Genomic DNA, 13,034 nt, shown 5'->3' on the forward strand with positions numbered 1-13,034 from the left:
TCCTGGGAGCTGCTGGAGGCGTCGGGGGAGGCGGGGTGAGGAGGCAGGTCAGGATGGCCATGGTAACTAATGCCATTGGAGCAAGTGCTACCAAATGCCCAGACACTGGTGTGTACAGCATAAGAGCGCTCCCTGACTCCTCAGGGCCTGCTGTGTCTTGCCTGTTCTAAATCGCCAGAAGCTCCACCCTGTTCATGTTCTTCATTTAATCCTTTCTAACTTAGAACTATTTTTGATCCTTGGCTGTACTTCATTAATTTTGAAATACCAACAGTGCTAGACGAACACTAATGTCTCATAACTTAGGTGGGTTTACTTTTTCTGCTCTAAATTTTTATTTCACTTTGAATTATTAGCTAGTTCTAAAGGTATTTTGCAGAGATAGTTACTCTGACTGGTATCTGCAAGTTTATTTTATCACTTGGGATTTCTTTGAAGAGAAAAGGATGTATTTCATGTATCATAAAACCTACCGCTCCTTGTACTGGTTTGCAGGCATAGCTCAGAAACGTGTAGTCATAGCAACACGGAAGAAGAACTGCTCTGCCCTCCCGAGGTCTCCCTGGATGGACTGGTCACGAGAGCATACTTAGCAGCGATGGCGCATACTTAGCAGCGATGGCGCATACTTAGCAGCGATGGCGCATACTTAGCAGCGATGTGGCATCGCGATCAGAGGAGCGGATGCTGGAGCCTGACTCTGCCTATTTCCAAACCCACCTTGAACACATTCAGTTGCGGGACCTTGGCCATGTTCGCCTCTGTGTGTCTTAGTTTTCTCATCAGTAGAATGAGGACAGTAACAAACATCTACCGCACAGAGAGTTTGTGAGGATTGAATGCTTTCACACTTAGAACAGCCCCTGGCACATCCTGTGTCCTGGAATGTGACAACTGCTGCTGTTACTTTTATTAGTTTTACTCGTGTTACTATTTTATGAAGGTAAACTGACAATCTCATTTTCAGTCTTGGCTTCTGTGAGAGACACTTAAATGTACAAAGCTTCACTTGCCTTGAGAGTGGCAGTGTGCTCCAGGAACAGAAATTCAGTGGGGCCAGCTTATTATCAGACCACTGATCCCAGAGATCACCAGGTACTTGGTAAACATCCTCTTCACCTGGCAGGCAAGGCCTGACACTTCCCCTGTTTCTACTGAGCTTCCATTGACTCACATGCATAAATCCCCCTATCGTTAGGACTTCCCCTGCCACCATCGGGGCAGTGTGCTACTGGCAGCGTCCCGGGTTGTGTGTGGAGACACTGAGCCCTGTTGTTTACTTTAGAAGTTTATTGTCCCCAGAATGCTGTTCCCCTGCAACTGTCTCCTGCAGCATGAAGGCTGACATTGTATCATGGCTGTGTATCCACATGCATTTATTAAATCACACCTCCCTTACAGCCCGGATCTGACAGAACTCTGGGAGCTACCCCTTCATAAGTAGATCAAAGCCAGGCACCAACGGGCAAATATTTTAAACACTCGTACTGTAGCCAGGAGCTGCAAGGACTAGTAAGATAGGAGTCTGAGCACACGGTGAGTACACATTCTCTGGAGTCAGAGCTCGTGCACCGTGGCCTGAATATCTGCGGTGTGCATGGGTGTGCCGGGCACTCTGTTAACCATGCTGCATACAGTGGCTCCTTCCGAGTCTCAGATGTGACATTGGAGTGCTGCCCCAAGTCCAACTGGAACTATTTCATGGCCCCAAAACCCTTTTGTGTGGTTTAAGTTAGAAGTGGTATTGGTTGTTTCTGACCCTGAAACCTGTGTGTGATGGGGCTGCCAGACTGTGACTGCTTCGTACCACGCTGTGCTTTGAAGTGGTCAGTAAAATGATTCCAGAGCATGTCATGTACAAAATTAGTTTCATTGCCACAGGATCCTTCACCGCCAAAACCCCGTGAATGTGAGGTACCTGTGAGCATGGCCCTCCATTGGCCACAGAAGCTTTTGGAGTGGGCAGTGTGTGCGATGATTGTGCAGGGCACAGGTCATCTTCCCATGACTTCACTGCCAGATGGACGGGCTCATGGGTCCTGCTTTGCCTGCCGTGGGCTCATGGGTCCTGCTTTTGCCTGGCGTGGGCGCTTGAGCTTTCACATCTGGGACTGGTGAGGGATGGAGAGCACACGCCCAGCAAGGCCTGGACAGCGCACTGGTGCCACAGCCCTTCGTTTAGGCCCACGAGATGCAGTGGAGGAAGTGTGAGCCTTGTAGAGAGAGAGAGGTTTCAGGCTTCAGAGAGGAGGCCTGTGAAGTCAGGAACATCTCCCCTCTCCCTTTACGATTTATGAAATGTACATTGTGCCAAGCAAGGACAGTGAATTGGCCTTCATTTCAGCATCTTTAATAAAGTACTGATTTGGGTTATGCACAGAGGTAAAATCTCTAGTGGACAGAGGTATGAAATGTAGTTCTGTCAAAACTCAGCAGTGTTTTATGGGGCCTGTGTACCACTTCCCTTATGGCCTAGAAGCCGAGAAGCAGCCTCAGCTTTCAGTGCAGGGGTGTTATTGAGATGGTTTTTTCCCTCGGGAAAGACTGAAACTGCTCCTTCTTATAGTGTGTATTAAATGCAAATCTTATTCTGTATTCTTCAGATTGTAACCTATAATACAAATCTGACAATTATTTCTCTGCCTTCTTTTAGTATTTTAACACTTTCAGTATTAGCAATTAGCCATTAATTGGCAAATTGGAGGGTATACATAGTCGTGATTTTAACTTTTATTTTTAAATGCTATTAAGGCATAACAGGCTACAAAACATAGAACAGGACATACAGCACTGCATGGAAACATTTGAAGCACAGATGTTCTCTCGTATTAAAATATAAAAACTCAGAGGGAAATTAGATACCAGATAGACCAACAATTTAGAGAAGGAAGAGGGAGCCAAAATGGGTGGTTTGTGGTGGGTATTGCACACACAGTTTTCAGCGTCACGCAGGGAGACCCTGTGTAGAATCAGCACCATAAATTAGACTTCTACTTTAATTTTCTGAATGAGAAGAGTATGCAGTGGGACCAGTGACATAAATGAGAGTTGAGAACAAAAATAATCATGACAGATGAAGGTGGAAGTAAAATGAACTTTAGAAAGCAATGAAAATATCTCTTGACATTTGAGTTTATTCTGAAAAATTTGTGGCCCCTTGCAAAAGTAAGGGGATCTTCAGATGTATCGCTGCCCCAGGACCTCCATGTTGTCTGGCCCCCTCCCTCTCTCCAGCCCCCTGCCTTACTCTCCAGCACCCTGCGAGCGGGAGCTCTTCTTTTTAAGGAGGTGGTCCCAACGGGTAGCACGAGTCCCATGAAACTCCAGGAAGCCCAGGGCTCCCTGGGCAGCACTTTGGGAAGTGTCTTTTTTCCTCTCAGTAAGAAAGTTCTCAGAGAACAGGGACAAGGTCATTGAGGACACTCCCCTGGGAATGCACTGGGGTGAGATGGGGTGAGGGGCTTGCCTTTTCAGGGCCACACTCTTGGCGTGTTTTCTTCTTTGGCTGACAGAAATTGGCATATTTTAAAGTATTTTGGTTTGTAGCAATATAACACATTTTGAGAACAGTTTTTAAACTGAACTACTACTTTGCACTCTAAAAAACTCTACATTTTTACCATGGTCCGAGAAGATATTTGTTTAGGTGTGACAAGGGATTTGTGAAGCATCTTCATCTAGGAAAACCTTTTTCTAACAGGGCAGATAATTACACAGGTTTGTAAAAGCCTGGGTGGAGTAGGCTTGCCGGTGCTGACCGTGCTCTGTGCAGGCCAGCTCTGGGAGAGGTTCTAATTGTGTGCCTCTCCCTGCTCCACAGTGTACTTTGGAAAGCCCTGCAATACACAAATCCCTTGCCTTCATGGGTTTGTTATCTAAAAAGAGTTTTAAAATATATATCCTGGATGCAAAAACTAAATACACATATTACATATAATATATGTATCTGTTATACAGATATTATAAATAAAGTCCATATATATCAGAACATCATGAAAAGTCTTTTAACACATTTAAATCATTTTAATTTACATAATGCATATTTTTTCAATGCCATTACTTTTTAGGGTTGGTTTATTTATTTACTTATTTTTGAGACAGAGTCTTGCTCTGTCACCTAGGCTGGAGTGCAGTGGCACAGTCTCGGCTCACTGCAACCTCTGCCTCCCGGGTTTAAGCGATTCTCCTGCCTCAGCCTCCCGAGTAGCTGGGACTGCAGGCAGCTCACCACCACGCCCAGCTGATTTTTTTGTATTTTTAGTAGAAATGGGGTTTCACCATGTTGGCCATGCTGGTCTCAAACTCCTGACCTCGTGATCCACCCACCTCAGCCTCCCAAAGTGTTGGGATTACAGGCGTGAGCCACTGCTCCTGGCCTGTTTATTTATTAATTCAACAAATATTCATTGGTGCTTCCCATGTTCTAGGCCGGAAGTTGGCACACCTTTTCTGTGAAGGGCCACATAGTAAATATTTTGGCTCTGCAGGCTGTGCTATCTCTTGGCAGCTCCTCCACCCTGCCCTTGCAGTGTGACAGCAGCCGCTGACACAGGCAAGTGATGGGCGTGGCTGTGTGCTGTAGAACTTTATTTACGGATACTGACATTTGAATTTCAAATAATTTTCATGTGTCAGAAATCAGTATTCTTCAGATTTTTTTCCAATCATCTAAATATATTAAAACTGTTTTTAGTTTGCTGTCATAAAAAGCACAGGCCATGATTTGCTGACCCCTGTTCTTAGCAGTCTTCTAAACAGCGACAGAGCAGTGACCAGAACAGAGTTCCTGTCGCCCTGGAGTCTACATTTAATGATGTACAGGACTTTAAGTAGCACTGATTTTGATAGCTGAAAGAATAGTTTAGCTTGATGGAATCTGTCTCATCAGACAATTCCAGTTCTAACATTTCAGCTTACCCGACTGTACTTTAAAAGTGAGCTTGGCACATCAATCTGCTGGTCATTAAAACCCTTACCATGGATTGTTTTTCTGTATCATGCTGTTTCCCAGCCTATGTTCTTCTCCCCTGCGAATATCTTATCCCCTTGCTGGTACAAGACCACCCAGTTTAGTGTTGCGCCGTGTGTTGAACCAGCTGAGGCCCAGTGCAGTGCTGCCTCGGCCATTCAGCAGTACAAGGTGCTTTACTGACGCTGTGGTCTTGGTGGCCTGGGTCAAGACCCCAGAGTCCCCTGCTGAAGAGCTGGCCAGCGCCATCAAGTCCCGCTCTAGTGCTGATTGCAGGGTTCTTTCAAGGCAGTTTTGCAACAAACAGGCTCATGCCTTCTATTTGTAGTAGCTATGGAAACGTTAGAAGCTCTCTTTCTAAAGCTAAGCATACAATAAAGCACTTCAGATGTTGGTAGGATTAGAGACTTTAGAAGATGTTTAATTTTCTCCCCTACTCTTTCTTTCTCTCTGTCCCTTTAGAGAGGGAACAAGAGGGCAATGTGAATATTAACTGAGACTTGCTTTAATCTCTCTCGTGACACTTCAGACTGTCTAGGTCTGCACAGGCTGCACTCTAACAAGGAGTGGCATGCATATTCATGACCCAGGGCTGTGGACCAGACACGCTCTCTAGGGCTGTATTTTACAATGTTTTTATTTTCAACTCAAATTTCGTGAAAGAAACAACTATGAAAAATTGATTTTGTGATTACGATTAAGTCTAGAACCCAAGACAGCAGTGCTAAAATGTTCTCACTGGAAATAGGAACAGATTAGAGGAGGTTTGTGTAGTATTTGATTTCCAGATAGACAACACAAACCCCAAAATGTTGGTGCTCACTTAGAGGGGGCAGTGGAGCAAACTTCTCGTCTACCTAAGAAGAATGCACAGGGGTTCTGCCTTCATGAAGTCCTCCTTAAACCGGAAGGAAAGATGAATTTCACTTAAAATACGTGAGAGTATTAAATGTATATTTAAATGAAAAGTATTGAGGTTTACTATTATTGGCAAGGTTGTTATTTCTGATTTTCAAGGCCCTGAAAAGGGGTTGATTCCAGAGTGGTCTTGTGGCCCTATTTCTTCTCAGCCTTTCACACTTCCTTCACTTACATCTTTTTGCACTTTGGTACTAATTTTGGAAGAAGACAAAAGTGCGTTTTCTGCTTTGGGCTTCAGTGCTTCTTCCGTTAGGTTGTCAGGTCAGTGGCTATGCCAAGAATCTGCTCCTTGTGAAATACTGGACTATCATATTTTGCTCCTGAGGTAGTATGCCTGAAGCCTGGGGCTGCAGAGGGCGGAGCAGGACCTGTCACCCCAGCTGCAGGCGGTGCCCCTGTTTGGGGGAGACACCTGGCAACCCTTCATCTCCAAGAGGGCTTTTCTTCAGTCGCATTCTTTCTGTGCTCCGCTTGTCTTATACATAAAGCGGGCATTGTGTAAGTTTGTATTCTACGGAAATTAGCTACCAAACACTTTAAGGGTGGGTTGCTATTAAAATACCATGATAACAGTATTTTCACAAAATGTGATAGAAATGTTGCCCTCCAACCCCAAGATGAACAGATTAAAATCCACCCTTTGCTCCCATCTACATGGGAATTCTGGTGTTTTGTTGTTGTGGACCTTTTATTTACGCAGTCCAGCCTCCTTGCCTGGGTTGCGTTTATATCGGTTTACTTTCATCTAATCTCTCAAACGCTAAAAAGCCCTGGGTCGGGAAACCACACCAAGAACAGGAGGCAAAAACACAGCCTGTGGGTCGCTGCACTGCCACCGTGGCCCCACCCACGTGGTGAATGAGAGAGAGCATGCTTGCATTTGTTCATTTAGCAAACATTTCCCAGCACCACGCTAGGGACAGAGCACAGAGAAGTGAGTACCACTGGGCTTGTTGCGAGGGGTTCACAGTGCATTAGGGCATACAGAAATATAAACAAAGAGTCATAGCTTACATAATTTCAATAAGGCCAGACACGGTGGCTGTAGTCCCAGCTATTCAGGAGGCTGAGGCAAGAGGATCACTTGAGCCTAGGCTTTCAAGATACAATTTCAATAAGTACTTATTGAACATGCAGCTTGTGCTGGGAACTAGACTCGGTGCTAGGATATCGAAGTCAATTAGATGGGACTCCTGCGCTCGAGGAGCTCACAAACTCATAAACAGATGAGTACAGTGCAGTGTGATGAGAACTGTTAAAAAAAAAAAAAAAAGAGAGACTGCATTGGCAACAGACAGCAGGTGCACCTAATTTAAGCAGGTGTCGCGGGGTAGCTTAGACAGGGAAGGCTTCCGGGAGACTGTGATACTTTGCTGAGTCTCGAAGCCTAAGTGTGCCCCATGAGAAAAGAAGCAGCAGTGAGGAAAGCACATCCCAGGTCAGGGATTTGTGTGTGCAAAGACAGAGGCGAGGCCAGCATTGTGACATTGCCAGAACCTGAGAGATGAGGGTGTCTGGCAGGAGAGGTTGGTAGGGGCCGTCTGGCGGGGTCTCACGTGCCCTGGAGTGGAGCACTTTGATAGTCCCTTTCCTCCAGAGACATCCTGTGTTTGCTGCTGGCAGTGACGGTGCTGGCAGCAGACTCTTCAGTTTCTGAGCCAACCACCCCTCTGATCTCAGGAGGTCTGAATGCATTATTGGGAATTTCAAGTTTCCTACTTTAATTATATTTAAGTGAATAACCAGGATGTTTCAGAAAGAATTGTTATGCTTCTTTCATTTACCATTAGGGAATTATACTCATGAACAAAAATTCCCCAGTCTTATACATATATTTCTTGCTCCTTGAGTCAGTTCTCCTAATAATCTCTGACTCCTCCTTTTCCTACAAAAAGTGAGAAAATGAATTTGTATATTGCCAGTGACATCCTGGGTGTGAAATTCAAATAATTCATTGTTGAGAAATTCACGAATATGTTGTAAGTGCTTGATACCGGGGTTCATTATCTTTATTCTCTATGCTGGCACAAAGTGGGGGTTCAGTGATCATGGAAAAGAGGTGGATATTCAAATTTAAGATTTATGCATTTGAATATTTGAATAGGTTCTGTCTCCAGAAAAGAAATGCAGGCATATAAAGGACCTGGACTTTGTCACAAGAGAATGACAGATAAATGACAAAATGAGAACGTTTTCCCCACCATAGACAGATGACTGATTATAGAAGCAGCATCAGCTGGGCACTGACAGTCCTTTTCTCTGCCATCTGGAAAAGGTCAGTCATTTATACCCACCAGTGGTTTTGATGCTAAACCTCCAAAGACCAGCAGGTCATTCACTCAGCACATGCTGGTTGGTCCTTTGCTTTGTGCCAGGCTCCATGTCGAGGCCCAAGTCCCCAGGAACACACGACCACAGCCCCTGCCGTGGAGGAGCTGGGAGACCCAGGCCAGGAGCTTAAGTGCTGTGAGTGGGGAAGCGGAGAGGACCCTGGGCCAGCTCACCGGGTGGGTATTGGAGGGACTAAGATGGAGCAACCTTTTTAAAGCCCCAAAAACTCTTCCTGAGCATACAGCTGCCCGTGTTTAGTATATTTCAGTTGTCTGACTTCATTGGACAGTCATTTTTACTGTTTTCTTTTGAGGCTGTTGAACTAGGGAGAGAGACTGTTGGACTCATTTTCTTTCCCAGATACTACAGGAAAGAGCACCTGCTTTATGAATGTTCAAAGTTTTCTCCGTGTTCCCATGCCATGTTGGGGGAGCTAGAAATGTCTCAGAACTGGTCCACAGCGTTGCACAGGGGCATTCAGGACAAGATCAGAAGACTTGGCTCTTTAGCTCTAGGGTTTGATACCTTGTGGGGACACTGACGCCCTGGTTCTGGCATTGGCAATGCCCGAGTGGGAAGCATCTGGTAATCATCAGGGGACAGGACTTGTTTGACTTCATGCCTTTATCTGCTCATGGGCAGGGAGGCCTCTTTCTTTGGAAAAGTGTTTATTCCACCCTAGATTGGGTGCCAGGCCCAGTAGGGACACAGCCTCTCTTGGCAGTCTGTTATGTATGTCCCTGAATCCAACCACTGAAGACTGGTCCCTGCAGTAGTTTTTATACAGTCCTTTATAGAACTACATATAATAGCAATTTAATGCTTGCATGAAGTTTACACGGCTCTTGGTGATTAAATCAAATGCCCTACTCAGTAATGTGGCGATGCTATCCCAGTCTTCGTAGGTTGTCTCTGGTCTCCTGCCAAGCGGAACGTGCCAGGTGAGCACTTGGGCACAGTGAGCCCTGATGCTTTCAGGAGCCTGAGTATTCAAACTAAACACAGCAAATCCTTCAAAGGCCTTCCAGCTTCATCTTTAGAATACTGAATGCGGGAAATTCCATGGTGACTCCTAGGAAACAATTCTTATTTCTAACTGGGCTCCCATTAAACAAGATGATTTTCCTGATTCTAACCTGACATCTTTGTGACTGATTCTTTAGTGCTCCTCTTATTCTTTCCCTAGTGAGTCAGTAACATAATTATTCAACAAAGGAATGTGTGTGTGTGCACGCACACACGTTTGCCTGTGTGTGTGTTCTTGGGTTCATAAACTTCAGTTTGAGCTATTCTAAGACTTTGCTTCCTTGTTCATTCATTCAACAAATACTGAGTAAATATCTCCGGGTGCCAGTGGCTGGACATCACACACACATGTTGGATGTATATGTGCGTATGCATGCATTGCCTCTTTTTAATGTGTTTGCAGTTTAGATGCATATTCAGAGAATGCATCCTCAAGAAAACCTGTTAATTGATCCCGGATGTTCCGTGTTTCTGTGCTCCTCTACTCCTTTTCTGATAATTCTTATGTGAAGTTATCAAACAGGAAAGTATGTTGTCACATTCCTTCACTCTGGCTCCAGTTCTGACCCAGTGGGTGATATACGCCATCCGAAACCTTACTGAAGACAACAGCCAAAACCAAGATCTGATTGCAAAGATGGAGGAACAGGGGCTGGCAGATGCATCCCTACTTAAAAAAGTGGGTTTTGAAGTTGAAAAGAAGGGCGAAAAGCTGATCCTGAAATCTACTAGAGATACCCCTAAGCCAGTAAGTACCCTCAAGGGAACTGTCCTTCCCTTTGGTTTGTAGAAAGCTGTTTCCACTTCCCCGTTGCTTCAAGCACGAGGCTCTTTGTAAGAATATGGATAGGAGAATTGTGCCCTCTCTAGTGGTTTACCGAGGAAAGCCCTAAAGATAGCTGCAAACAGTTTTTTTGTTATGGCTTTATGCTGCCATTTTCTTAAAACAGATAAAATTTCAAACTCATTCTGGGTGAGACATATAAAAGGCGTATCAAAATGTATACATGGTGTAAAAGTAAGTTACTCATAGGAATTAGATTTTCTTTAAAAGATAGTTAATGTTCACTGTAGTTTAAAAAACAAAACTCCTTGAATACTATTGCATGAATTGTTTCAGGTTTCTCTAAGTTATTTGTGATCACTGACCAAAGTTCTGGGTTTTTTTCCCCTTTGTCTGATGAATCTTGTAAATAGATTTGTTATATCTGCATTTCTTTCTTTTTTCTTCTTAGTGAATGAACTGCATCCAAATACCTGAATATTTGGAATATGTTTCATGGATTTTTCATCTTCTGCAGTATGTGAAATCGCAAGTGTTTGAAGATTTATAAGTACAAATTCGGGAACTTAGGAATTTTTTAGGTAGTGGAGTTTAATGTGTATAAGCTAGAAGTGGAAGTAACTGAGCGTTCTCTTGTTTCTTTGCATTAATGTAACTTTGTGGTTTGCCTTTGTCCCCCTGGATAGAACATGCATTTAAAGAATATATTGTACTTACTGTGACAGCAGATAATAAACCAGTCTCTTGGAGGGCACAACCCTTATTTGACAAAACTTGGACATTGGCTTGGACTGTGTTTGTCCCTTCAGATGGCAACTCAGCATCATTCTTTATATTCCTCTTCTCATTGGGTTTTCTGAACTCTGGCAGGCAGTTGAAGTAGTTTCTCACTGTGATTAATTCTACCAATCTCTTTTCACCCCTCTGCCTTTCCAAAACATTGACAAGACTCATTTCCAGTTAATTAATTCAAGAACCCTCCCTCTTCATTTTAGGTACTGGGCTGTCTTGTCACTGAGCCCTATCCCTTTGGAATGTGGCAGGGAGTGAGGTTGGTGAGAGAACATGTGGGCACTTAACTCTTCTTGTTCCAGTTCGTCCCAGAAGTCGACATCCCAGGCCCCATTCTGTGTCAGGGTGAATGCCTGTGTCCTCCCCGGCTTCATGCCTCTGTCATGGGGGAGGAATAGCTGATGTTCTGCTCTGGTGCAGCGCCATAGCATTAAAGGTACATTTCTGTCTTCTTTGATTTAAAAAGCACCAGTCTCATAAAGGTGCCACTCAGTTTTAGCCACGTCTTCACTGGAATTACAAAAGTACTTTTAGGGAGCAGGAGTTTGTTTGACATCTAGTTATCTGTCTGTCTGTTCATCTGTCTGTCTATCTGCTGTATGAGAGGTAGGAGTGGATTAAATGACCACTGAACTCACTGAATCCAGATCATTCATATTATTAATAAAAGCTCTAGGGGGAGGTCACGTTGTGAATGCTTAAAATATATTATCTTCTTCAACAGCCACATCACCAAACAATATATCCAGAGATTTTGCACAGTTCGTGTTGAACCTTCCAAAATAAAAACAGTAAAGACCTGTCCAAAAGTTTTTACAAAAATACTGATTGCTCCCAAATAAAATGCTTCTAAGCTTTGTGTAGGCATACTTTAACTGATTTGTAAAAATAGCTTAAGCATGTTGAGAATGAAAATAAAAGTTTTCCCATGTGCTATCTAATGTACTCCGTGTAACTCTGAAGACACATCAGCTTCTAGGATTGCAGCAATCTATGAATAACGTTTTTCTCTCATTTATGACTTTCCATCAGTAAAGAAGCGCTTGCGAAAGTAAAATTACACAAAGGAGTCATTCTCTTCTGGGACATAAAGAGTTAAAGCTCTGTCCTCTAAATAGAAGGCTGGCCAAAGGGAAAAAACAGTGGGAGTCCCTTTTCCCTTTTAACAAGTTTGCAATAGACACTTCTTTTTTTCCTGTCTCAATGGATGTGTGCACACCAGTGGAATCACACAAACTTGTCGGTATGAGCTATATAATAACAAACACAAATAAATAAAAGGGAGCCTTGTGAGAATACAGAATGGGGTAATGGTTATGTGTTTTCTAAGTAGGAAGTGTGGGGCTTGCATAGTGAAAACATGCTGATGACTGCATTGTGGCTGCCTTTGATTCCCTTGGATGGATTAATTCTTGAGCACAACAGCTTCCCTGTCCTCTATCGTGGACTCGAAGCTCCTGAGAACCTTGTTTTACATGCTATAGAGGATTAATCACCACCTCAATCAGTCATTTAGAAGGAAGAAAAAAGCAGGCCAGCCTTACAGAATTTGTAAAGAGACAGAATGGTCACAGCAAGTTTTGTGACCATATTATTGCTTTCAAGAGCAAGCTGACAAAGCTTTTAGCTGGCTTCACTTTAAAAGATAGAGGGGAAGGCTCCTCAGCTTGATACTGAGTCCGAATATTTGCAGAGTGATTATTTTTTAATACTTTAACAACGGATGTGAAGATTGCAAAAATACTTATTTTTGCAATCTTAAAACAGTCAGCTGTCTGTATCCACAGGTTCTGTATCCACAGATTGAACCAACTAGGGATTGAAAATACTCAGGAAAAATAAAATAGTAGTACAACAACAAAAAACAATACAGATTTTAAAATACAGGGTGACAACTATGTCCATAGCATTTACATTTTATTAGGTGTTACAAGTAATCTGGAGATGATTTAAAGTATGTGGGAGAATGCGGGTAGATTATATGCAAATACTATGAAGGTTCATATCAGAGACTTGAGCATCTATAGATTTTGGCATCCAAGTGAGCAGGTCCTGGAACCAATACCCCATAGATTTCAAGGGCCAGTTTACTAAACTGTTAGGATTTATTAATATTTGTTCATTGTCCTCCTGCCCCAGCCTTGTAAGACATGCCTGCTTCCTCTTCTGTCATGATCCTAAGTTTCCTGAGGCCTCCCCAGCCATGCTTCC

At 43.6% G+C, this 13,034-nt stretch overlaps 1 protein-coding gene across 1 annotated transcript in view; it reads left to right on the top strand.

Annotated features, from left to right (window-relative positions):
• The window catches only part of ATXN10 (ataxin 10), a 191,522-nt gene extending 179,836 nt beyond the window's left edge, over positions 1-11,686 (top strand). The window contains exons 11-12 of the mRNA XM_011984069.1: positions 9,808-9,995; positions 10,483-11,686. Coding sequence (XP_011839459.1) covers positions 9,808-9,995; positions 10,483-10,485 — 191 coding nt within the window. The 3' untranslated portion in view covers positions 10,486-11,686. The remainder of the gene's footprint in view (positions 1-9,807; positions 9,996-10,482) is intronic.
• The last annotated feature ends 1,348 nt before the right edge of the window (positions 11,687-13,034 follow it).

The sequence above is a fragment of the Mandrillus leucophaeus genome, unplaced genomic scaffold (genome assembly GCF_000951045.1).
Source record: "Mandrillus leucophaeus isolate KB7577 unplaced genomic scaffold, Mleu.le_1.0 Scaffold26, whole genome shotgun sequence".
In the NCBI taxonomy this organism is placed as follows: Eukaryota; Metazoa; Chordata; class Mammalia; order Primates; family Cercopithecidae; genus Mandrillus; species Mandrillus leucophaeus.